The 26,797-nt window shown below is 41.5% G+C and overlaps 1 protein-coding gene across 1 annotated transcript in view; it reads right to left on the bottom strand.

The window, feature by feature from the left end:
• Positions 1 to 26,797, bottom strand: part of LOC117454804 (glutamate receptor ionotropic, kainate 5-like) — a 403,890-nt gene that overhangs the window by 181,261 nt on the left and 195,832 nt on the right. The window contains exons 3-4 of the mRNA XM_034094000.1: positions 15,405 to 15,569; positions 9,134 to 9,231 (exon numbers count right to left, since the gene is read on the bottom strand). Coding sequence (XP_033949891.1) covers positions 9,134 to 9,231; positions 15,405 to 15,569 — 263 coding nt within the window. The remainder of the gene's footprint in view (positions 1 to 9,133; positions 9,232 to 15,404; positions 15,570 to 26,797) is intronic.

Below are 26,797 nucleotides of genomic sequence, written 5' to 3' on the forward strand. Positions count from 1 at the left end.
AGGGGAAATGATGAGGTGATGACATCAAGTGAACACGTGTATTTTTTATGAACATCAAACCTAACAGGCTTTACAGAGAGTTCAGATAACAGGAATCAAAGCTTTAATCAGACGTGGACACTGTCGCTGATAATCAAGTCTTTGTTCAGCTTTCAAAAAGAATATCTGAAAAGAGAGCAGAGCTCAGATCATCAGAGATCTTAGACAAGTGTTCCATTCTGTTATCACAGAGTTCTGTTCACCTCCACTCTGATGAAAGATTCATATCAAAGGGAGTATTGGATTCTGTTTTAGAAATATATAATTAATATATAACAATTCCAACATGCTTTAAATGGAAAATAGAAGCTCAGGGAATTTCTAAGTGAAAGGATTAATCCTCTGGCTCACAAGAATTTGAGCAGTTTATCAGATTCTTGTTTTCAAGAGAACTATTTTGGTCTCATGGTGGAACTAAAGAAAAAAGTTGACAGGGTCACTGCAAGCTTTAAGCTTTTTCATAAACCTTATGCTATTACTGTATGTGGAATTGCACTCATCTGTACAGATCCAGCCACTTATAACCCCCCCCCCCACCCTTGATAGGGCACTGGTCTGTGAGGGATCCATTCTGGTTCCTATCCAGGTCATCTGTCCAGAGAAAATCCCCATGATGACGTAGTGAAGGTGTTTTCCACTCATAACATCCGTGTGGTGAATTGTGTTGAAACAAGTTTCAATGGTTTACATTTTCCACCAGTTGGATCTGTGATGGCTTTTGACGGAGTGAAATGACCCGGAAGTACCTCAGTGGCAGGAGCTGTTCAGACTCCCTAGATCAGGGGTCTCCAACCTTTTTCTAACCAGGAGCTACTTTTGAAAAAAGAAAGTGGCCAAGAGCTACTCATGTTATTTTATATAGTAAAGTGTCTCTACTGTAGGCTAATTTTATTATATGTACAGCACTTTGGCTCGACCAAAAATCGTTTATAAATGTGCTATATAAATAAAACTTGATTTATATAGATTTCAGTGCACATATCACATTCGTGACTCCAGAGCAGAAACATTAACATTAACATGAATAAACTTGACTTTCTCATGAAGAGCAAAAAAGACAAATAATCACCATGCAATACTGAGTTCTGCTTTAACATCAATAACTACAGTAAACAGTTTTACAGATAAGAGTGCAACGTTCCTAATTGTAATAATAACATTTCTAGCTCTATAGTTTAAATTATTTCAAGCATTTCACAAATTAGTTTCACATGTAAAAGGGGAATATGGCTTGTGCTTTTCTCAACTTGCATCAAGCAAACATATGTCTTCAAACATTCAGTCTGTCACTGCATTGTTGTCTTTCTCCTGACTCAGCTAGTGTGACAGCTGGCAGTGCATAGCATCCACCAGAGCACTGTACTGGGGAGTGTGTCCTGACACAGCTAGTGTGACACCTGGCACTGCAGAGCATCCTCCAGAGCACTGTACTGGGGAGTGTGTCCTGACACAGCTAGTGTGACACCTGGCACTGCAGAGCATCCTCCAGAGCACTGTACTGGGGAGGGTGTCCTGACACATTCACTCTGATCGAGTCATTGAGGTGTTCGTCAGCAAGTCTTGTCCTGAATTTGGATTTGATAAAGTTCATATCAGAGAATGCTGATGCACAGCGATATGTTGACCCAAATAAGCAGGACAGTTTCAGGGCAGCAGTTTGAATGTTTTTGAATGTCTCTGGGTCCAATAGCTTCCAGAAATCTTCGTCCATCTGATGTGCTTTCAGCCGAATGTCATTTTGGAGATTGATCATCTCCATCTCCAACTCTGAAGCACTGAGACTGAAAAGGCTGGCCAGTTGCTCAGACATGTCAGTAACATCCACGATGTTGAATGGGTTAGCAAGGAAACGTGCACAGGGCTCAAGCTGCTTAAAGTCAAGAAACCTGTCCTCACATTCCTGCCCAAGCTTAGTTAAGCAGTCACAGGACTTGGATAAGTCAAGAAAGCCAGCAGCAGCTTTATTCTCCTGCAGTACTTTTTGAACAGAGGGGAAATTATGCAATTTCTTTCCCTTTACTTGCTGGAGATATAGACACAGATTTGCTTTAAAGGCCTTTACAGCACTAATCATGTCACATACTGTTTTGCCATTGCCTTGTAGCTGGAGGTTAAGCTGGTTTAATTGTCCTGTCAGATCAGTCAAAAAGGCCAGGTCAAGTACCCAACCAGCATCAGATAAGATGGAGGTGTCCTCCCCTCTCTCTTCCATGAAGAGCTTTACCTCATTCAGCAAGGAGAGGAAGCGCTGTAGGATTTTCCCTCTACTCAACCACCTCGCCTCAGCATGGAGAAGGAGATCTCCATATTCAGCTGACAGTTCCTCAAGAAAAACTTTGAAGCTCCTGTGTTGTTTTGCCTTCGCGCGGATAGAGTTTATTATTTTTATCACAGGTTTCATGACGTGATTGAAGTCCATAACTTTGGCACAAAGTGCTTCTTGGTGAATGATGCAATGGTAACTCAGGAAACGTGGGAAATATGGATCTGACTTACAATTTGCGATAAAACCGTTGTGGCGACCTCTCATAGCCGGGGCTCCATCAGTTGTTACGGAGCGTCCACACTACAGCTTAAAAAAAAGCTTGGAGCTGGGCGTGTCTGAAGCTTGGGGATTTTATTCGAGCAATGCGACCAACAACCAATCACATGAATCTCCCGCCCCCGACATACAAAGCAAAAACCCCCGGGGATTTTATGGGAGCAATATATATATAAACTCCCCAAACAGGCGAAACCCTACCAGTTTCCCCACTGTCTCTGCCACCTCCCTCCATGCCTGGTTCCTCCGGTTTGTATCCCGGTAGGTGAAGAGGGTCTGGTCATACAAAACCGGGTGATTTGCTACAGCGATAATTAGTTTCTCCTCCAACTTTTTTTTAAATATAGAAATGAACGGCGGGATATCTCTCCCAGCTTAGACGCGGTTTGATTGGCTATGGCTTGAGCTGTCAGATTTTCAGAAACGGGATTTGATTGGCTGGCGCTGGCTACTGACGCCGGAGACGGACCGCTATGCTATCCACAATTCAGTTCGGCGAAAAGCGAGGCAACGTGACGTCACCCCATTCAAAGTGAATGGGCAGCCGCGTTGGAAACCGTTTTTGAAGCTGTCGAAGCTGTAGTGTGGACGGCCCGTTATGGATACAAGCTTCTCCATTTGCACGCCGTTATTTATGAAATAATTCTTAATAGAATTATACACGTCCACACCTCTTGTTGTTTTGAGTGGAAGCAGTGTCAGAAATTCCTCTTTCGCTGTAAAATCCTTAAAAATCATCCGGATAAATACAGACAACTGAGCTGTCAGCTGTACAATATAACAATAAGTTTATATTTGAATGATATTTGTGTGGTGAGCAGTGGCGGCGCCAGAGATGTTCTCTAGGGGGTGCTGTGGGGTAGCTTGACGGTTCATAGAGGGTGATCAAACATTTAGGGTTTCCCATTAATGCACCAGCGCTACAGTTGCATTTTCTACTGCAACACTCCCCACACACACACACACACACACACACACCACACACACACACACACACACACACACACACACACACACACACACACACACACACAACACACACACACACACACACACACACACACACACACACACCACACACACACACACACACACACACACACACACACACACACACACACACACACACACAGTGTACCTGCGACTGTTACAATGAAGGCTCGATAATCAGCTCACGGCATAGAGGACCGCAGTGACGCGTCGTAAAACCCGGAAGTAAGTTAGCATTTTTAGCACTTCCGGTTCCTTCGTCAAAAAGCAATGCATTTTCTCCATAGGGTTTTGGAAAATAGCTGGAAATAAGGTCTGTGGTTGACACAACTTTAAGAGATAAATCACGTTTTGTTCTACGACATTAAATACATCAGCAGTGACCCCACTGGTGATTTCTGAAGAGTTGACGTGTCTGAAAAACGATGGTTGTTACCAAGTGGCTGAATAGGACTACAGAAACTGTCGAGGCCGTTGTACGTCATTACGCCTAACACGTAAACACTCCCGCTAAGTTTGTTTCCCCCTGTGTTCTGCTTGAAAGCAAGTGCCTGCCTATCTTTAGTATCTGTATATCTATATCTGACCATTAGAATCTGTATTTTTGAAATTGTCGTTTTTAACACCGTAGTTTTACAAATTATAGAATAATTAATTACCAGTGTTTTCCAATTTTACTCGGCAGTTCGTTTCGTTAGCTAACGTTAGCTAAAGCTAGCGCTACTAGTTAGATACGCAATGGTTTGTTGCTTTGCTCCGGGTTGCAGCCACAGGTCTTCGCATGAAACGTGCTCGTTCTATCGTTTCCCGGCCAATGTGTTCCAAAGGAGAGTCTGGATTCGTGCCATGAGGTAAGCTGACGTTACATTTGTGTCCATGTCACGGTGAAATGTAAATGATGGGTAGTGACTGTATCGCCGTTTTAGAGATGGCACTGCTGAAAAGACCGCAACATAAGTAAAGATAATGAATACATCTTATTAAAACCTGTGTGGCTTATATGATAAGTCTAATTAGTACAAGCAGCATAACGTTTCACCATGTGACTAAAGATTGTAGTCAGGGAAATCAGTTTGACATATTGAACTAATAACAAATCCCCTCTGGCTGGCAGAGAACGCTCTGCTCCATAGCTTCTCTTGGACGTAAAATCACATGTACATTTTACATTTATATTCAATTTAATATTCCATCCCTCACATACTTTTGTATATATAATAACTTATATTTTGTTTTTCTTGTTATGCTGCTGCAACACAAACATTTCCCAAATTGGGATCAATACAGTAATATCTTATCTTAATTAAGAAATATAACTATTATAATTAGTGTAGCAGCTGACACCTATTTTCAATATGGATTAATCTACCATTTATTTCTTTAGTTCAATTTTGATCTATAAAAATGTCAAAATAGTGAAAATGTTCACGAGACAAATTGCAAGGTTATATCTTTAGATGTTTTGTTTTAGCCTATGTACTGTATGTCTTAATGCTCTTATATGTGACGATGTGACTTCCATGAAACTAATATTTTATATCTTCCCAACAGACGAGCTGACAGGAAACCCAACACTCTAACAACCACAACATTGCAAAGGCGAGTAAATGTAAATTAAAAACGATTCACAATTTCTTAATTTCTTCTTCTCTCTTGCAGTGAGGTGAAGCTGACCTTGCACTTGGTGCCAGTGAGGATGCTCCTCACGCAGGCTGAATGTTTCTCCCTCCTTACTGACACAGAAGCCCTTGATTTGCAATGCTTCACTAATTGTCATTTCCCTGGCTCCGTAGGGACACTTTACCTCCAGCACAGCGGAAGACCTTTCCAGACCATCTGGAGATGCACCCAACACTCCTGATTGGGAGAGCCACAAACCTGACTCATGGACCTGCATCTGGGTTGCAGTGGTGAATGCCCTGGCACCCTCACATTCATTCATAGTCCTCCACTGTACAGACCAAACACCATCCAGGGCCTGTTGTTGCCCTAGCACCCTGGCAATAAGGGAAGCAGTCACACGCTTTGACCTCAGGACAGCTCCAACGTTGCTGCCAGTCAACCTTCCTTTCCTGAACAAATGCCAGTTTGGGTTGGTTCGCTGACCGGTTGCAGCCACCTGCATTGCCCTCTGTTGCTCCTCAGACAATGCCATGCTTGCCACAATTGCCTCAGGTCCTTGATGCCCAACAGGTTTGAGAATTTCAGGAACAGTAAGTGTTTCCAAGCTGTAGTGTTCCTCTTCTGGCTCGGGGGAGAGAAGCCAAGACATTCCTGAGAACCTGCCCCCGAGTCTGTCCCTCAGCCAGTCACGATCTTCGGAGGTGGGCTCTCTTGTCAGCGGGTTGAATGAGTTATTGGTTGGAGGAAATAGCTCCTCCACTGAATGCGTACGTGTAGCTGCCTTTGGCTTCTTCCACTGACAGGGGGAGTCAGTGCAGCTGAAAGTGTGGATGGCAAAGATGGCTAATGCAGCCGCATGACTGCATTTCCATTCTTCACATGGGCATTCATATTCTGTGGAGAGAATTCCCTCTTCTCCTGTAGATACCTGTGGTGGTGGGATTGGTTTATTATTTAATTATCCCAATTATCCCTTTAATTGTTTATAGCCTACTGTATTTTTATTTCATGGATATTTCTATGTTTTCTGGTGTGTAATATTTGTAATATTGGGGCCTCTTCTCTTTAACGTCTACATGCTACCACTGGCTCAGATAATGAAAAACAACAAAATAAGTTACCATAGCAATGCAGATGACACACACATTTACGTCACCAGGAGACTATGCTCCAATTCAAACACTGAGTAAGTGCATTGAACAAATCAATGACTGGATGTGTCAGAACTTTCTCCAATTAAACAAAGATAAAACTGAGGTAATGGTTTTTGGAGCCAAGGTGGAATGTATAAAAGTTAGCGCTGAGCTTCAGTCTGCAATGTTCAAAACAACAGATAAAGCCAGAAATCTAGGTGTAGTCATGGACTCTGACCTGAGTTTCAACAGTCACATTAAAACAGTTACTAAATCAGCCTACTATCACCTAAAGAACATATCTAGGATTAAAAGACTAATGTCACAGCAGGATTTGGAAAAACTTGTCCATGCTTTTATCTTCAGTAGACTCGACTACTGCAATGGTGTCTTCACAGGTCTCACTAAAACATCTATTAGGAAGCTGCAGCTGATTCAGAACGCCGCTGCTCGAGTCCTCACTGACACTAAGAAAGTGGATCACATCACTCCTGTTCTGAAGTCTTTACACTGGCTTCCTGTTTGTCAAAGAATAGATTTCAAAAATACTGCTGCTGGTTTATAAAGCACTGAATGGTTTAGGCCCAAAATACATTTCTGACCTCCTGCTAAATGATGAACCATCCAGATCTCTCAGGTCTTCAGGGACTGGTCAGCTTTCTGTCCCCAGAGTCAGAACTAAACATGGTAAAGCAGCGTTCAGTTATTATGCTCCAAATATCTGGAACAAACTCCCAGAAACCTGCAGGTCCGCTGCAACTCTGACTACTTTTAAATCCAGCAAGAAGACTTTTCTTTTTGTCGCTGCTTTTAATTGAACTATTCACATCTTAGACTGCACTGTAACTTTTATCCATGTATTTTTTCTTTCAATGTTTATTTTATTAGCTTTTATTTTTAAATGACTGATTTTAAATGCCATTTTCTTAATGTCTTTCGTTTTTTGTAAAGCACTTTGAATTGCCTTGTGTTGAAAAGTGCTATATGAATAAACTTGCCTTGCCTAATAAAGATTTCATGTGACACATAAAATGGATTTGTTGATGGGAATTAATGTGAATAAATGAACTCTAGGTTAACGGTACTCTTGCAATCACTACTCACCGACAATATAAACCTTGTCCCTCATGCTAGCGCTGACAACACCGGTAAGCACACCTTCATCTCGGCTGCACTGTTGTACGTGTCCTGACTTGTAGTGGTTCTCTCCTCTATCTACACTCTTCTTGTCATCTTTGTAAAACGATATCAGACTGGTAATTGACACAGCCATGACTTCTAGTTAAATTCTGTGTGGCTAAAATGAAAAGCTTTATCAAAATATGCAAGCACGCGGAAGTCAAAGTCAGCTTTATTGTAAACAATTCTACATGTGTTATACATCCAGAAATATCGTTTCCCACAGTGTGACATGTATACATAAAACAAAACAAAAAGGGCCTAGATAAACGGGGTATACAGTTTGAAATGTTAATATATTTAAAGTGTTCAAAGTGCAGTTTCAGTGCAAGTCAGTTGAAACGATCTTAAGTTGGCGTGACGTTGAAGTCGTGCGACCCTGCTGCTGTACTGGCTTGTAGTTCGTTTATAGCATAACGTTAGCATTTCGCTTTTGGCGACTAGATTTATGATTCACAAATTATAAAAGTAGGGTAGACATGTGGAGATTATCCGGCTGAACAAAACGTGATCCCTCTCTTAAATGTGTGTCAACCACAGACCTTATTTCGAGCTATTTTCCAAAATCCTATGGAGAAATTGCATTGCGTTTTTCACAAAGGAACCGGAAGAAGTTTACTTCCGGGTTTTAGGACGCGTCACTGTGGTTCTCTATATAGGTGTAAGCAGGGGTAAAGTGCTATTTGTACAAGTGGGGAGTGGACCTCACCTCCTCTAGGAGGGACCTAACCTCCTCTAGGGGGGTCCGGGGGCATGTTTCCCCGGGAAGATTTTTTTTTAAATATTGAAGTTAAAAGCACACACACACACACACACACACACACACACACACACACACACACACACACACACACACCACACACACACACACACACACACACACACACACACACACAGAGCAGAGCTTGAATGAAACATAGAGACCCAGAAGTAAGCTACTTGTACTCACGAGGCCTATTATGTGCAGAATCCCTCTCGCTTTCAGGTGGTTTTGATTGAGTGTCCACACGTGGACGTTTAAGGACTACAAAAAACGATAAATGTTTCACTTTTCTGTTAGCAAATAATTTGGCGCTCTAGCTAACAGGAAGTCACTCAAGTGTCACAAAGTAATTTAGAATGGGTGCTGGCCATTGGCCTAATCATATCACCTGTGTTGGCTTTATGTTTTTGGTAAAAAATGTGTTTTTCACATTTGCATTGATGTAATCAATAATCTTTCTAATTTAATAAAAATAATAATAATAATTTTCGAAAAAAACAAACATATTTCTTGGGGGTGCTTAGGAGGTGCTTTTGGCAATCCAGGGGCGTGCTTCAGCACCCCCCTGGCACCACCCCTGGTGGTGAGAGACAAACACAATATGTCTTCTGAGGTAGCTACTAAGAGTTTTTTCACACTGACAGTTTAACAGCTCTGTTTCAATTTAAACTCCACAGGGCAAAGATCTTAGGCCGACTGTCTGTATTGATTGATAAATAGAAAAATGATGAATGAGGTGAAATGTCCCGAGTGATCTGCTGCTTAATGATTACAGCAGATCCCACACTTATTACTAGTTTTCTCAACTGGACTTCACTCTGATACAGAGCATATTTTAAATCCAAGCAGAAGCATGTTTCTCACCTCCTTCTCCCCACAGATGTGACTGATGGTGGATCCGGAGGCGGGGCTAGCGGCGGGACCAATCACTGAAACCACGCCCTTTGGTAAGATCTGACACACTACGAGAGAAAACAGAAAAGACATGGAGAAAACAAAGGTTAGTAGCAGGAGATACAGCTGCAAGAACATGTTTTGCCATGTGGGGGCAGTAGAAACAACTGGATACATTATAGCTGTAGTTGTTTATTTCCAAACTAAGCAGTCACAGAGCAACAATCCTTCATTGTCTTTCTGTTTCCCTTTGATGACCATAGTGCTGTGTCTCAATGTGTATACTCTCTTGAGTACACTGCATGTCGTACACTGTCAACACTCAGGCAGTGTCTGAATTTCAACCATGTAGCGCTGTTGCAAATTTGTGGTAGCAAATATTTACAGACTGCTCAGCTAATTAAATTAACATTGGCTTCTTCTCAAATCTAGTGTAGTGGTTAGTGAAACAATCATGTTTCGGTTGAATTTGTCTGGTGCTGTGCTGTTCGTAGCTGCAAATTACATTATTATTGTTAGAGAATATTTCTTCTCTCTTCCTAAGTGTCAAAGAATAATTCTTCCTTACTCCTAAGATATTTAACATTTTCTGTGTGTTGACATTTACGATCAGCCCTGCTCCTTATCTTCCGTAAGGAATGTGATAATGCAGTCGTATGTTGATACTATACGTTTTATGGCTTGACCTAGCGGACATAGGGGGTGTTACGCTAAGCTTCACAGATGAGAGAGACATCTCCTGTGTCTCCAGATGTTAACGCCCCATCTCCCCAAATATGTTGTTTACTCTCTCTGAACTAGTTAAAAGGTCTATCGAGAGATATGCTGCTCAGAATTGACATGACAACCCACCCGTGCAGTCAGAACCTTTTGCTGCTGTGACTTGTGATATGAATTATCCGGCCGTTGACTTGTAATAAACTACCAGTGTTTGACATCAAAGCTCCAACACTCCTCGTGTCTCTCTGAGTCCTGACTCTCCATTGCTGCAGAAGTTTCCCTTACAATAATTATTTTTTATTTTATTTATCTACCCTTAATAGTCACACTGAGGGAAGATCTACATTCTGCATTTGACCCATCCTAGTGTTAGGAGCAGTGTTCTGCACTGCTGCCATTATGTACGGCGCCCGGGGAGCAGTGTGGGGAACGGTGCCTTGCTCAGGGACACCTCGGTAGCACTTGCTCTTTTCGGGACTTGAACTGGTGACCTTCCAGTCCCTATGGACCTTGCCACTTAAGTACACTTAAGCACTTTTGTCTGCAGGTTTTAAAGTGCTTTATAAATAAAGCTGTATTGTATTATAAGTAGTAAAGTTAGCTATCATTGAGTGCTAGAAGTGTCTAGTGTTCCACACTCAACTGTTTGGTACTCATAGTGCATTTTGTCACACTTTGCATTGTGACTTAATAATTCACTTAAATAGCTCATGTATGTACATAAGTATGAACATTTTAGACACAGAACAAGTCAAACATTGCCTCTCCTCTTTGCTCTGTTTTTGGTCTCTGCCTCCTAAGGCAAACATCTGTCTCTTTAGCAGCTGTATGCTCAGCTTTGTTCAGCCTGACTCTGTCTGTGTGTCTGCTGCTGAGCAGGGGGGGCACAGTGGGGGTCATTTATTACAGATGGCAAGTGGTTTGTTGTTATCAGACAAACATGTGTTAACTAGTTTGAAAGGGGTCTGACCAAAACAGTTTGAGAACCACTGTTTTATATTCAGTTTCATTTATAGTAAAAATGCATTACAATATCAGGACATTTTATTACATTATTGGCCAAGTTATTAGATTATTGCACACATTTTTACATTTTCAATCAGGTTAAAGCGAGCATTTAAAAATATAACTTTATTAGGTGTTTACATTGAAGGTATACATATTTTTTGAAAATTGATTATAGCGCTATTGAATGTGATATTTGTGTTTGTTTATGGAGAGCATTGGATTGACTTCTAAATAATAATAGAAACAGATTATGCCTAATGCTGCATCCATCAGGCTGAGACCCAGAGCACCCAGAATCCTTTGTGCTGTAAATGTCAAGTAACATTCCAATCATTCAGTATAGATGATTCGCTAACTACAATGTGATTACTGTAGCATTGCCTATTTGTGGAAGTGCACTAATGTTTTGTTTAAGGGGCAGTATATAATGTCATTTTTACAGTATTTCTGAAAGGAACACAAATAAACTGATCCAAATGTACACAGATTTCTGAATATACAGTGTGTGTGTGTGTGTGTGTGTGTGTGTGTGTGTGTGTGTGTGTGTGTGTGTGTGTGTGTGTGTGTGTGTGTATGTGTGTGTGTGTGTGTGTGTGTGTGTGTGTGTGTGTGTGTGTGTGTGTGTGTGTGTGTGTGTGTGTGTGTGTGTGTGTGTGTGTGTGTGTGTGTGTGTGTGTGTGTTCTGACAAAAACACTAACTGCCTCTCCGTGGGGAAGAGTCTCTTTGCTCTGCTGTCAGATGATAATCAATAACCCTCTCAGCTGCTCTCAGGTCTGTTCTCAGAGCTCTCAGGTCACCACACCCAGGCTGCATCTCACTTCTCTTAACCTGTTAAGCCCTCAGCCTGTTTTTCAGGTCACAGGCTCGAAAATGACATTCCCAGAACAAATGACCATATCTACACTTCTAAAAGGGTTAAATTAAAAAACCTTTTTCTCAAAGTAATGATAAACGTGTGAGTTGGATGTAGAAAAGTCAGAATCAATATAGATGTTTTTTATTTTAAAGAAAATTCAGATTGAACATAGTAAAAAACTGTAAATTATAGTGTCCGTCAAAAAAATATGTTTTACTTATAGTGAATACTACCCTTGGATGATGGTAAGGTAGACTAAAAGCTTTAGGAATCTAAAGTACAACATATAATAAGTACCCTGTATCAAGATTGATGCAAAACAAGTGAAATCTGACCTTTTTAGAGAGATTTAGGAAAAGAAAACCACTTCTGGGGTCATTTGTGGGTATTGTTCACAGTTTCTGACCATTGCATGTATGATATGTGTAATGTGTGTATATGTAAAAGCGCTTTGAGTCATTGAAAAAGCGCTATAATAAATGTAAGGAATTATTATTATTATTATTATTATTTGGGTGGATTTTCCATATCTCTGGCGCCCCTTGGTCGATTTTGACAAATGAAATCTCTTTATAACCGCTAGAACCAATGGAATCGAAGGGGAATTTCCCCACACACACACATGGTAAAAAAAAGTGGGGGCTTTGTGCATGCAGGTTTGCATCAGAGTGAACCTATCTCTCGCTCTGACATCTAGAAACTGAAATGCAGGTTTATTGCTCATGGATTATCAGAAATCCTTTCAAAGGGACACAGACACATTGGATTAACCTATGGATTAACTTCAGCAGCGTTTTTATCGTTGTAATGCCATTGAAGACCACTTTTGACCAGACTACCACACAGGTAAACCATGTTAGCTTTTTTAGCTACCTAGCGCCACATGTTTTTGTTTATAAAGTCGCGAGAGTGAGTGACAGAGTGATAATGTATGTACCTATTGATTCTGTGTCACCTCACGATGCAAATTGATGTGTTGGATGTGCAGAAAGGATAAATAATAAGGTTTTACAAGTGAGTTTCGGTGCAGTAATCTGTTAGCATTTTTCGCTTGTTGCTAATTCAGAGGCTCAGCGTTAGCATTGTGGTTTTTTTTTTGATTTTTTTTTTTTAAATGATCAGTTAGATGAGTTTCTTCCCGTTACATGGATATAAAACATTCATAGTTTATTAAATGTTAAGATGCCCTCAGACACTGTTTCCTGCCAGATGTTGCGGGAGGGCCCCGGTACCGGGGTCTCTCGGGCTTAACAGGTTAAAGGTAACTTATCATGCTATTTTTAGGCAATAGCATAGGTCTCAGATATATAAAAAAATATTAAAAACATGTCTATGAAGTGTTTTGATAAAAATACCAAACAGATCCCCCATTCTAGCCTCATATCCCTCTATTTCTCTTCCTGTTACAAAAGTGCTGATTCTGGGTATAAACAGGTCTCTCTTGAGAATGAGAACCTGTGTCTCAATTAGATTTCCACCTGTATAAATAAAGGCTAAATTAAAAAAAAGCTTCTTCTTTTTTACTGAAAATAAAATAAGAGGGGGCGGAGCCTTAGCGGCTCATGCGGGACCTGGCAGATACTGTCTAAAATGCTGCGGTGATTAAATGCAAGGATTATTAGATCAAGGATTATTTCTGAAACAGTATGGAGCTCAAAGGCTTTCTCTCTTGCCGGTTATACCACAAGGTGAGTTCCTTTTTATTTCCTTCTTCACATACATGCTCTGTGCACTACAGGTTAGCTCTGAGTGTTAGCGATGCTAATGTAAACACCGACCATATTACGTCCACGTTTCTGATAGCAACGTTTCTGATAGTGCCGTGGGTCCGCCGCTGATTTGACATCATATTGTATATGGCGTAAATATAGCCTATCTACCAATTGGATCAAATATAAAAGTCGGCCGAATTAGTATTGATACTGCAAGGTGAATACGTGAAGAGAAATTGAAGATGTTGTTTAATTGCTGATATATTTATGATTCACGTCATGTATTCAGTTTCGGCGGCAGTTCTTCCTATTTGTCTAGAAGTCTTCTAATCAGGGCTCTATCAATAAAGAACTACGGCAAATGTGTCATATTGAATGCAGCCGAACCGTGTATTACAATGCCGTTATGTGATGACTTTCAAAGAGAAAAGCAATCACACTCGGAATAAAGTATTATTATTATTCGAGATCCGAGCTGAGGATCTTGCCTATGTCTGTTTCCGGTATTGTTTATGACGAATATATTTAGTTTTACACACATTCCTTCACATTTTAATTTTAATTTACATTAAAGTATTTCGTGAGGCCTTCTAAAATGTTTTTAAATATAACTAGGGTTCTAGTTGAAGAGTTTGTAAATTAACATGAACCCAAGCTGTTGCTTGGCAACGCAATCGCACAACGTCACGTCCGTTAACTCCACAACCACACACATGGATTAACATCGATTTAATACATTAATGTAGCCTTTGTTTCTGCTAAAAGAGGTATCGACCAGCTGGGGCAACAAGAAAATTGGCGAAATTGAGTGTGACTATTACAAAATAAATAATTATTATATTAATATTGACAATCGTGGTAGAGCATTTGCTTGGCTTTTCTGGGTATTTCTCCACTGGTTGGGCCATGTTAACAATACTGTGTAACTGTCACGTTTGAAGGGACGAAATCGTGACATCTTCACGTCTCCAGTATGGTAAATCTGTCTGTCTGTCTGTCTGTCTGTCTGTCTGTCTGTCTATTTAACTATCAGATGTTCTCTGTAAAGTGTGTTTGTTTGCTGGCGGCTGCATTAATGTGTGGTATTTAAAGGTCACTGAGCAGGGAACAACAGCTGCACCTTCTGACCGCCTCCTTAAATAAAGGTCTGCCTCCTCACACAGAGCACTTCCAGAAGTCTACCTTAATGTCAGAGTGAAGAGGGGCTGCAGCCGGGGGGGGGGGTGCTTACTTGCGTATGTTGGGTAATTTGGACTATTAGCATAAATTGCATTAATTATCATTAATGAAATTAAAGCTTATGTAGATAATATTAAAAGATGGCTTTGGTGTTATTGAGGATGCAGTTTTAACCAGAAAGTGGCCATATTTTTTCTCTCGGTGGGTTGATTTTGACTACCATGAGTAGTGTTGCTACCATTGGATATAAATAGCACAAAAGGGAAATTATTACCGCTACTGTGGACAATTTTTCCAAAAAATAGGCAATCTGTCCAATCCAAATGACCCAGAGTCCCCTAAATCTTTCGAATTGACCCACACATATCAGAATCAGCCCTCCCAGAGTACAAATATGGCCACATTCCGGTTCTAACGGCCATTTTTTATCCTAAACACATCGGAAATGGATTCAGCATCCTAAATAACCCCCAAAACCACTCTAAAATTCTCTAAATCGGCCAAGCCATTTTTTTTACTTTTGTCCACATAGGCTATAATGTCATTACTAATGCTTATTAGTGCAACTTATGCTCATTGTACTAATTGCCAGACATATGCGAGTTAGCATCCAGCAGTTTCTATGTGCTGGAGAGCCTACTCTACATTTCTAGCATAACACTTTGGGGTAGTGAAATTGGGTATTTCTGTGTTCATAACAGGACTATGAGCTTGCAGACTAATAGGTTGATGGAGAAAATAAAGAAGAGTGAGACAGTGACGTACTGGTGTCAGTGGTGTCGTACTGGGAGTCCTTTTGCAGCTCGTACATGTCCACCTCCACCCTGGCTTTGGAGGACACGTCCATCATACTGTTGATGTTCTCCCTCGCCAGGCCCAACGCCATGCGCTCACCACGACCACATGCCGACTGATGGTCCAAAATGGCCGCTGCAGGGAGAGAGAGGAAGAGGGAGTTGTTGAGAAAATTCAGATCAATAGTTAATAAGAATGATACATTTCCTATTATTTGAAAAGCACATTTCATACGGATGCAGCTCAAAGTACTTTAACGATAAATATCACACAGTCAAACAGGAAACAAGACATTCAAGTGTCTTGTTAGCATGCATGCAGCATTGCAGTATGTTCATGATTTAAAATATATGATGGAGTACAAGGAGGTAAAATAGGCAAGAAAATAAATAAAAACTAAATTAATTATCCAAAAGTTCAGAACCCAAAACTAAGTATTACAGTACAACAGTAGAAATAATAAATAAATAAGACAATATAAAAAATATGTTTTTAAAAATGTTGCATTTTCTCATAATAAAGACCTGGTATACCTGAATTATGAAATGAGAGTCAAAGGAAATCATAACCCCGAACAAGGAGGTTGTATGTGGGCGTACAAAAGCATATTGTCCACTTACAGAAACGGCTTTGTTGCAGCAACATATGCTGTATTATGTGGATAAGACTGTTGAACAATGCTTGTTTTTGATTGGTCCACATGACATGACATATTGATGATCTGCATGTGCAGTCAGTGCATGTTGGAAGTGGAAATGTCTACCTCATAAGTGTTCAGATAGCATCTCTGTTTACTCTGTATCTGGTTGTGTGGGTCAGTGCTCCAAACACACAGACGGGTCAACAAGGCTGGCAAGTGAGGAGAGGGGGGGTAGTCCACAGAGGGTCAACACTTGATCCCTTTTCTGTCCCAGAATGGAACAAAACACTCCAGGAAGATCTGATAACAATAATTAATTTCAGCCCAGTCCTAGGAAGTACTTTACTAGGAAGTAAAAGGTTCCTTCAGGCCATTGTTGTCTGGGTTCGCACTGCGGCCTTCTGATGAATGGAAATGTGAGGGATGTTTTACATGACGTTTTCGGGTAATACTACTGACGGGCCAGTTTCGTAGCACCTGGCCAGCGCTCTGATGCATCTTCAAACAATATCGCAAGACCTATCCAAAAGAGGCGTTAATGGGATACACTGACCACAAAATGAGAATTTAAATGGTTAGTTTCTTGCTTGAAAACATATTTTAACCTAATAAAGTTAACTAGACTACTATGACCAGGCTCACATTCCACATGACTGATGGCCAAGAGGATCTCAAGGTACCCAGCCAACATCTCAGATGCAGATAAAAGAAGGACAAACAATTGCAGTTCATTTTGTTCTGTGTATAGCGAGAACTAAGCTGCAAGCCTTACCCCAGAGTTCCTGACCTTTTACAAAGTACTGACCCCTGACATTTGGTGAGATATTTTCCCTGGAACTTAATTTACTTAATTAACCAAGGTCCTATGAGTCCACAATGAGTTTCTCGAGTTCCTTATTAAGGAGGTCAAAAAGGTGCTAAGATCATACAATCAAAGGAATGATCTGGGACTTGTTGTTTTAGTTTGTGATAAACGTGTTCTCTAGGTTGATTCCTGTCTTTTTGAATCTCTTGACAGCTTATCAACTCTGAGCGATAAGCTTCACTAAAACATAATCTGGTATTTAAGTAAAGAAGTTGTAGAGTGAGTCAATTCACCGCAAAGACAAACCTCCTCTAAGCAGAAGGAGCTGAGCAGTCTTGATTTCATTTGACTCCTGGAGGAAGTGTTTAACTTGAGAAATAAATGGACCAACACGTTTCATTGTTGCTTCCCACTTCTCACTCTGACCCAGGTCTGGACTCTGAGGCCATGGAGAGGGTGACAGACCAAACGGAGACTACACATCACTTCATTCTGTAGGTGTGAATGTGGAATCACAGTTCGGCAGTCCTCTGGTGGCCGACGTCCTTTAAAGGTCCCATGTCATGCTTTTCCGGCTATCACCCGTCCCCTTGTGTGTTATGAAGGTTTTTATGCATGTAAACGGTCTGCAGAGTCAACAACCCTTAAAGTACACCCTGTAGCGAGTACAACTCTAACTCAGAAAAGACCTCCCCAAAACGCCTCGTTGGAGATGTCTCAACTCATCAGTATATCATATGTGTCATTGCTTTCATGTCAATTCGGCGAACATAAACACAAATGATCGTGGTGAAGATGATGATTAAATTAGGATTACAAATCGGGAGTGAGAGCTGCTGAATTTCCTGTGATATAAAAACAAATCGATTATTTTTGCAGTTGTAAACTCAAGTGGATGAAACTACATTTATTAGTGCTTTCATGTCAATTCGGCGAACATATGATACATTAAATGATCGTGAGGGTGATGACTACAAATCGTTTGTTTGAGCCAGTCTGCATTTCCTGATGAGAAAACAAACCGATGCTTTTTGTAGTTGTGGTACACCAACATGGATTAAACGTGTGGTTTTTTTACCTCAATGTTGGGGAAATTAATGGATAAAATGCACGGATTATGATTATTATTATTATTCCCACTCCGATCGGGACACTAGGTCCACCGGTTCCCCCAGGGGCGGCGGGTACTGTAGGCTAGGGAAGGCTAAGCCTTCCCAAATATTTGTGTCACTGCATCCTGGTAAAAGAAAAATATAATGTATAATGTTTGTGTCTTTGACATTAGCGCTGCTATGCAGCCACCTGTGCCCTGTACTACGAAGCCAGTTCAACAGACCCTGGATATGTTTGAGTTATCTTAACTAACCCTAACAAACGAGATCTCGCTAAGCGGTCCTACGACGCTGGTTATCAACTCGGTGAATCAAGCCAGGGTTTCTCTCTCCAGCTGAGAGTGTGTTCACGTCAAAGGGGCGGGGTTAGCTACATTGGACCAATCACAAACAGGGACAAGTGTAGCCTACTGACAGCGCAGCGTCATACTTCATTAATGAAAAGTAAACTAATATTATACAAATATGAACTTTAAACAACCATGACTTAAACATATAATCCAGGATACAAGCCACAGAGCTGCTGCAAGGTGAATACAGAACAACTGGTTAAAAAATAAACTACCGAGTGTTTGAAAGCGTATAGTTTTATGATATCACTGCCCCGTCTAAGACACGAGTGGATCTGACTTTAATTACATTTGTCTCGAGTGTTTCGTCAAGATAATGTGTTGCTTAAAATAATACGTCTGCATACAGTATGTGACACTGTAAGTGTTGCACGGTAGTGCTGTAGCGACGCGTCGACGTTCTACGGTGGTGAGACGATCTCCCTAGAAGCTCTGTAAAGGTACGTGTTGTGATGACTGTATTTGCTTCCCCTGTCGCGAGTCCGGATCACTAAGTGATGATACTATATACCTACATAATCTGTGGAACCTCAGCTTTAATCGGATATCTTGTATGTGCAGCTACGATAAGTAATAAGGGTACTTTTATCTTGAGTTCTGTGCCAATGTCCATTAGCATTTTTCGCTCATGGGTCATTTAGATGCTTCTTATGAGACTTGTGTTTTGTTTTGGTAAACATGGTTTGTATCGTCAGTTAGCTGAGATTATTTCCGTTAATCTGGTATAACACATTAATAGGTTCTTAAATGTTAAGATCCCCTGAGACACAGTATCGTGACATTTTTTTTTTTACATTACGTTTTGTTTACATTACGTTTTTTATGAATTGAACAACAGAAAAATAATCGTTAGATTAGTCGACTAATCGATCAAATAATCGCCCGATTAATCGTTTTCAAAATAATCGTTTCCCCCTAGCACTATTGCACGGCCAGATAGCTACGGCTGGAGAAGCTGACTCAGATAAGGAAATATTGTGATATTATATGATCGATGATCTGATTGATGATGTGATATCAGTGTGATATGAATGATAAGTGCGGCACGTCGGCGTCTTCTCTGCATACGGCAGTTTAAACTGTGTTTCCTTTATCCTGTAATATGACTTGATAGATTTAAACTCTGCACACTGAGCTCTGATTGGTCAGCAGGCGGTGCTTTCACTGAGTTGATCTCTTTTCTCTTGACGCCGGGGGCGGGCAGCGTCAGGTAAAAAAAAGTGGCGGACTGGCCATCGGGACGAATCCCGATGGGCCGGTACCAAAGTGGGCCGGTCGGATAAGTCACTAGCACATCCCCCACTCCCCCCGTTGACAACTTACTAGCGGTACCGAAGTGGGCCGGTCGGGAGTCCCGGGATGATTGTTAGTCCCATTCCACCACTGGCTACATGACCGTATGATCGCCCATATTGACGCACCTCATTCCTAAACTTCTAACAGATACAACATAAACCGATCCTTCAGCCTCATATGAGCTCTCAGACGCGTTCAACATTAACCTGTCATCGCTGTCTGAGCTTGCTGCTGTGTGCGCCGTCATGCGTTTACATCTGACTGTATATATATAAAGGTTTACATGCAGAAGCTGGGATCCTGAACGGTGCAGCTGGAGCGCTGTGCCCGCAATGACGTCACACATCATTTGGCGGGACTTGAAGAATCCCCGAGAAGATCCAGGAAATGGTCAACATTGAAGGCAGATTAATGGTTATCAAAGTACAAATATCCAAAATCAGTTCAGTAACGGTTTCAAGGGGACAATATTTACTCAAATGGATGGGTTTGGATGATGGGGGAAACTCGTGTCACCGGCTCTTTAACGTTGTATCATCCCTATTTCTGATACATGTAGAAGGGAGAGTTTATAACATTTCATACGGTCCCAACAATATGCTAAATGTGCGTTTGTAGCTTCACCTTTTATGTGTCCCAGCTTCTGATTGGTTAGTTCAGTCACATGTCAGATATGTTCCCATGTTGAGAATGGCCTGCAGTTGTAGTTTAGAGTGATTTAGCAGAGACGATTGTTATAGTGGAGCTGCAGGGTGTTTGTAAAGAATTGGTGATTTTCTTAAACCGTAAACTGATTTAGATTAAAGCTGGAAACAGATTTCAATCCTTCATTGATCCGTTTCTCTCAGATTGTATTCTAAATACCTTTTTCCCCCATTTTTTACTGTCTTGACTTTTTTTAATTAAATATATTCCTTATCTTTTGGATTTCCCCCCAGAACTCATGGATTAGTCTTGGTTACTTATTAAATGTAATTGATTTAACTGCCCAAACGGCTGTGTTGTCTTTATTATTATTGATATACGTTTCAATAACTGTCTAAAGTGTCTATATTATACCAGCTTTAGTATATTTCATTTGTACACTACTATCTATAGTGTTTATACTGTACAGATATATACTGTTCATAATGTACATTATATAGGTCCTATGTATTTTCTTATAATATACCAAACATTACACTGCTCATTCCTTTGCACTTCTGGTTACATGATAACTGCCTTTAGTCTCTCAGTGGGCGACTCTGTGCAGTGACAATAACGTTGGATGTAATCTGATCATCCAATGACTTTAGGAAGGTTTGAATGTAGCTGGTCCAACAGGGTGGAATAGCTGAAACTCAACCGTATGTTTAACTTCATTCAACGAGCAGTACGTCAGTGCAGTCGCTGCACCGGGCAGTCTGTGTTCTTAAAGGTGGGGTAGGTCATTTTGAGAAACCAGCTCGAGGGCGCTAGAATTTGAAAATACACAACTGGAGAAAATCTGCCACTTCCTCACAGAGCCCCTCCTCCAACACACTCGGACGCGCACGTGACCAATGAGGGCACGAGATAAGTCTGTGCCCCGATGGAAGGCTGACAGGCAGGTAGGCCATCCAGTTACTTTAGCCGGCTCAGATGATTGGTCGTGCTTTCTACAGCGCCACGGCTTCCACTGATGACACATTTTTATGTATTTGTTGTCAAAGCACTTCAGATATTCATTGCCATCTGGACGTTAAGAGCATTCCATGGAATATAACAAACAGTGTGTCTCGAGCCGGTTTCTCAAACGTACCTACCCCACCTTTAAGGAGCAACAAGGAGAGGCTTATTTGTCCATTCAGGGTCAAACTATGAAATAGACCTCCTCTCATCACTCGACAGTTTTTTATTAATTATACATTTTCTCTGAGACATTAGACATTTGTATGCCTCTCAAATATTACTACTACTGTATATTAACAGTGTTATTGATATGAATTATAATATGAACCCCAACAGAGCTAACACAAAGGGGGGGGGGGGGGGGCGTTCTGCCTGGAAAGATAACCCCCCCCCCCCCCCCCCCCAGGAGGAATCACTTCCCATCCATCAGCTGCTGATGTGTTTGATTTACCTTATTGTCACACGCCATCTGTTCAACTTCAGATGCTGTGATTTACTGTTAATGAGTTTGTTCTCCTCTCGTATCGCTAACACCACACACTCACGCACGGACACGCACACACACACACACACACACACACACACACACACACACACACACACACACACACACACACACACACACACACACACACACACACACTCACGCACGGACACGCACACACACATGTCCAGGCAAGGCAACTGAAGGACTCTGCCTTTGAAGTGAGTCTGCTCTGCATAAGAACCTGCTGACTGCCTCCCGGAAATAATTAAAATAAATTGTTAGGAATATGGAAACCTTTACCAAGCCGCCATGCTGAATCCTGAGGCCAGTTCCACAGACCCTGGATGTCTTTGTGTTATCTGGCTCAACCAACCCTAACATGTGATCCTGCCATCAGCTCCTTCATAAGGAAGTGGAAGGGTTAGCAGCTTTAGACACATCACAAACATGGACAAGAGTGTTGTCACTAAAGTGGCATGTTTTGCAAATGAAGAGTAAACTAAAATACTAGACAAATATTGAGAAGTTACAAGTTACACTCCCAGGCAAAAAGCAACTGCAAGTGGACAGCTGAGCCAATTGATAATAGATATACTGTAATTCTTTCATCCCCAATAATAAATAAACCAAAGTGGGAAGCAGTGATAATTGAAATGGTTGTGGAAACATTATCTTATGTAGGACTCACTTTTCCCTGTGCCCATGGATAACTCATTCATGCAGCTATAGATTGAGCCAAAACGTAGAAAATCAGAAGGTAGCGAGGGTCAGCAGACCAGGCGTCACCCAGCTTGTGTTAATGACCGATCCACCACCCTTCAGTGCGGACAGCTTGTGAGGATAATGGATCCTCGGCTGCCTCATGCTCTCTGACCTGTTGGACAGGTGACCCACGGGCAGCCAGGATTCATTAGACATGTCTGAATTTAGGAAGACCTGATCCAGATGCACTTACATTATCTAGAAGAAGATACTGGGACTTGTATTGTGTTACAAAAGGTTCCATGAAAAAACTAGGAATTAAATAAGATGGCTCGAGTCACCAAACATGTATCCTGAGGTGCTTTGATTGACACCAACGTGCTGAAAAACACAAAGCAACAAGGATTTGTAGTGATGTTACGTATTACGCCGAGGCTTCGGAGCGTGTGTCGAGTAATCCCCGAAGCTTTTTGTGAAGCCTGTACCGAGGCTTGTATCGTTTTGTGCCAGTGACGTCATCGATGACAAACGAAGCCGCGCTGCCTGTCGATACCACGTGACTGCTTCAGGAAGCGATTCAGATCGGTTGAACCGTTGAAACACAACACTCATAATACCATGACGCTGAAGTTGGCTTCCGATTAAGAGCATCCAATTCGGCAGTTAAGGGGAAAGTTAAGGGACATTTAATTTACAGCGCTGAGCGAACAATCCTCCGTGTTTGAACCTCTTAAATCGATGCATAGGATTGTTCGCTCAGTGCTGTAAATTAAATGTCCCTTAACTTTCCCCTTAACTGCCGAATCGGATGCTCTGAATCGGAAGCGTCGTCATAATACCCATGGATGTATAATAAGAACCATATTACCCCTCCTGTACCCGGGCCCGGTGACACGATGGAACCAAGAGAGCTCAGACCCTCACTTATAGAGGTCGTAACATGTCTAAGTATAAATAGATACAAGCATAAATAAATGTAGGAATAAAAACATGAATAAATACAGGAATACATTATCTTGCAGTGTTTTCAGGGAGCTTCAGTGTGTGTGCTGCGGCTCAGCTGGAAAGCAGGTGACTCATGACCGCAGGGTCCCTGGTTCAACGACTGAACAATACTTATTTGTTGTTGTTTATAAAAGCTACAGCTAAATGAGACAATGTAGTTAATAAATGTATTCTTTGATATGGTTTAGCCTTTCTCAGGCTACAACATGGTTAAGTTTATGAATATTATTAAGGAATACAAATCCCTCTTTGCAATGTTTACCAGCCTCCTTAGGCTTTTCAATCACAATCATTAAACTGTAATAAATACAATATTGTTAACATGAAAATATGATTTTCTGTTCGTTGTTTAGAGTTATTCTAAGGCTTTACTCATTGGGGACTCGGTATGAGATAGAGCACTGTTGAGATGTCCAATCTGCCTGTTGTACACACTTTGACCAACAGGGGGTTTGTGTTCAGATGAAGCCCATGATGAAGCCTCATGAGATGAACCCTTTTGCGAACCAAGTGGCTGGAAAGCTTCAAAGCTTCATAAGGCTTCATCTCGCCATCACTAAGGATTTTACAGGAAGAAAACAAAAACCTCCTATATACATACAGGTCGAGGACATATAACTGGTGCCTCTCTGCTCTACAGCCACAGTCCGACACTCCAAAACACTTGTGGCCAGGGTGTTATACATGTTAAGCCCCTCCCCCTAGGACAATCCACTATGTATACCCCTAACCAATGTCATTCTAATCTACACACACATTCACAATGCAAGACAAATCACCCAAACACAACAAATCAAAATAGGTCAACATATTATCTCTCTGACCACAGAAGCCCCAGACAATAACATGTTTACACTCGCAAGAAAAGTGCCACCCGCGCCCATGCACTACTTGGTATGCTCCAATTGAGCACAGGTGTTCCCGCTGATTGAGCCTCTACTTAAGGCTGCTTCTTTCTGTGGCTCTGTTCGGCCTTCACAACCTTGAAGGAGAGGGTCAGCAGGTTACTTGCAAAAAGACTTCCAATAAATCTGTTTTGAACAAACAATGACTGGGTTTTATTTGATCAAAGTCCAGTAAGTTATGGATGTGTTTCCCTCCGTGTGCCTTAGGGGCCCATCACAGTGGGCATAGGGGCCCACTGTGATGAAGGCTTCTTCTTCACATATGATTACAACCAGATATCTATATTAGTGAAGGCTGTTAAACATCTCCTGGGAGATAACAAGACCCCACCTGAGGCAGAGAGCATAAACAGACCCCCCCTTAATCCTGTATGTGCTGCTCTCCTCCCTGTGTTTGTCAGGATGTGTGCATTGATTTACTATTTTCATTAATGCTTTAGTTATACTTAACTTATATCACATCATATCTGTATAGATGTTTGATTACTCTGCTTTTTGGGGGTTTCCCTTTCCTGCGGTGTGTTAATAGGTTGTTGTGCATGTAAATGCTCTGCAACGGTTACACTAGGCTTGTTTGAGACAAGCGAGACCTGCGCAGACCTGCGCAGTTGCGATCAACGTCTTGCTAGTGCGTTGCATGATGGTTAGTCATTTTGTCCGACTTGCTCTGGAGACTCGCCCACATGAGACTTTGAAATCTCGCGGGACAAAGTCGCCCGCAGCCTTGAGAGCGAGGCGAGGCGAGTTGGCACAGTTGCTCTCCACGAGCTGCGGAAGCGAAATGCTTGATGGGAAACGGCTCGCTGGTATCTCGAGCTGAGCGCTCATTGGTGGTTTTTACCACGTGCTGCTGATGAAGCTCTCCAATTGGCTGGCAAAAGTTTGTGTTGTTTTGTGTCCGTTTTACATCGCCACATCCATTCCCATTTTTCATCATTGTTCCACAATGTTTATCATCATGAAATTAATATCTATATATTTTATACTATACTGCTTACCGTTTTCATACTTTATATATCTTAGCATATTCATACACACTGTTCATACTGCTCACAGGCTGATATCTAGTGTATTCATACCCCACTGTTTATTCATCATTCAATTCATTCTATATGTTATTCTGTAGATTGTGTACATTACTTTCCACTTCGCTGCTTGTTGCACCTGGTTAGAAGCTAAACTGCATTTCGTTGTCTCAGTACCTGTAATATGTGCAATAACAATAAAGTTTCTCTTTAAGTTAAACCAAATCATTAAAATAAAATCTATTGTAACGTAATGATTTGGTTTAACCTTATTTATTGAATACATCATTTAAAATGGCAAGATTAAATCAAATTACATCCATGTTGTACACATCATAAAGCTTAAAGTGGCAGCTAAAGAATTAACACAGCAGCAGGTCTGTTCAGTTCATGCTCATGAAGCTTCATGTGTGCGGATCTGAAGGGACTGATCATTTGTAGCCTGTCCACCTATCAGTTTGCAAACATTAAGAGGGAGGAGCATTTCTAATGATGGAACCCAGTCACTGGTGTGGTTCCTCATCATGACTGAATTAACAAACCTATATAAAGCAATGGAGATCACCTTTGTCTACAGTGGGTAAAATGGAATGTGTGGTGCTTACACTGCGTGATGGACAGGGAGACATCACTGTAAGAGTCTCACAAGACATTTCCCAAAGACTACAAAATGGTGAGTAAACAACTAAATTGCATTCCAACAATCTGGATATGATTTTAAATGATGTAAATTATTTTTCAGATAACAGTTTAGCAGCTGCACTTATGCAGCAAGCAAGGGCTGCAACAAATGCACAAGGTAATCTATCAGTTAAATCAAAGATGGTATTTTCTTTTAATGCAAATCAAACAAATGACATATTCATGTTTATTGTAAACAAATATTTAATTTTCTCTCAATCACAGTCCCTTTAGATCATGTCATTCTCCATACAATACATGTGGGATTTCTATTGCATCCACTTCATCTGCAACGAAAAACGCCAACGCAATTTCCGCCATTGCAAACCCAGCCAGTCAAGCCGACTCCGAGCTGTCCGACTTAAGACGAGCTTTTTGACACCTCCCCCGGCTGCGATCGGCTACTCTCGTCTACTTTCGAGGCGAGCCGCAATGTGTCTCAAACAAGCCTACTCCCTGTGTTCCCTCCAGAGGGAGTCGCCCCCTCCGGAGGGAGTCGCCCCCTCCGGAGGGAGTCGCCCCCTCCGGAGGGAGTCGCCCCTCCGGAGGGAGTCGCCCCCTCCGGAGGGAGTCGCCCCCTCCGGAGGGAGTCGTCCCCTCCGGAGGGAGTCGCCCCCCCGCTGCCGGAAACACCTCCGTTGTTTACTTCCAGAACATAGTGAGATCACTTGTGTAACTCAAGCTCTATTGGCTGGCACTCCAGCA

This window comes from Pseudochaenichthys georgianus, chromosome 11, assembly GCF_902827115.2.
Source record: "Pseudochaenichthys georgianus chromosome 11, fPseGeo1.2, whole genome shotgun sequence".
NCBI classification, from domain to species: Eukaryota; Metazoa; Chordata; class Actinopteri; order Perciformes; family Channichthyidae; genus Pseudochaenichthys; species Pseudochaenichthys georgianus.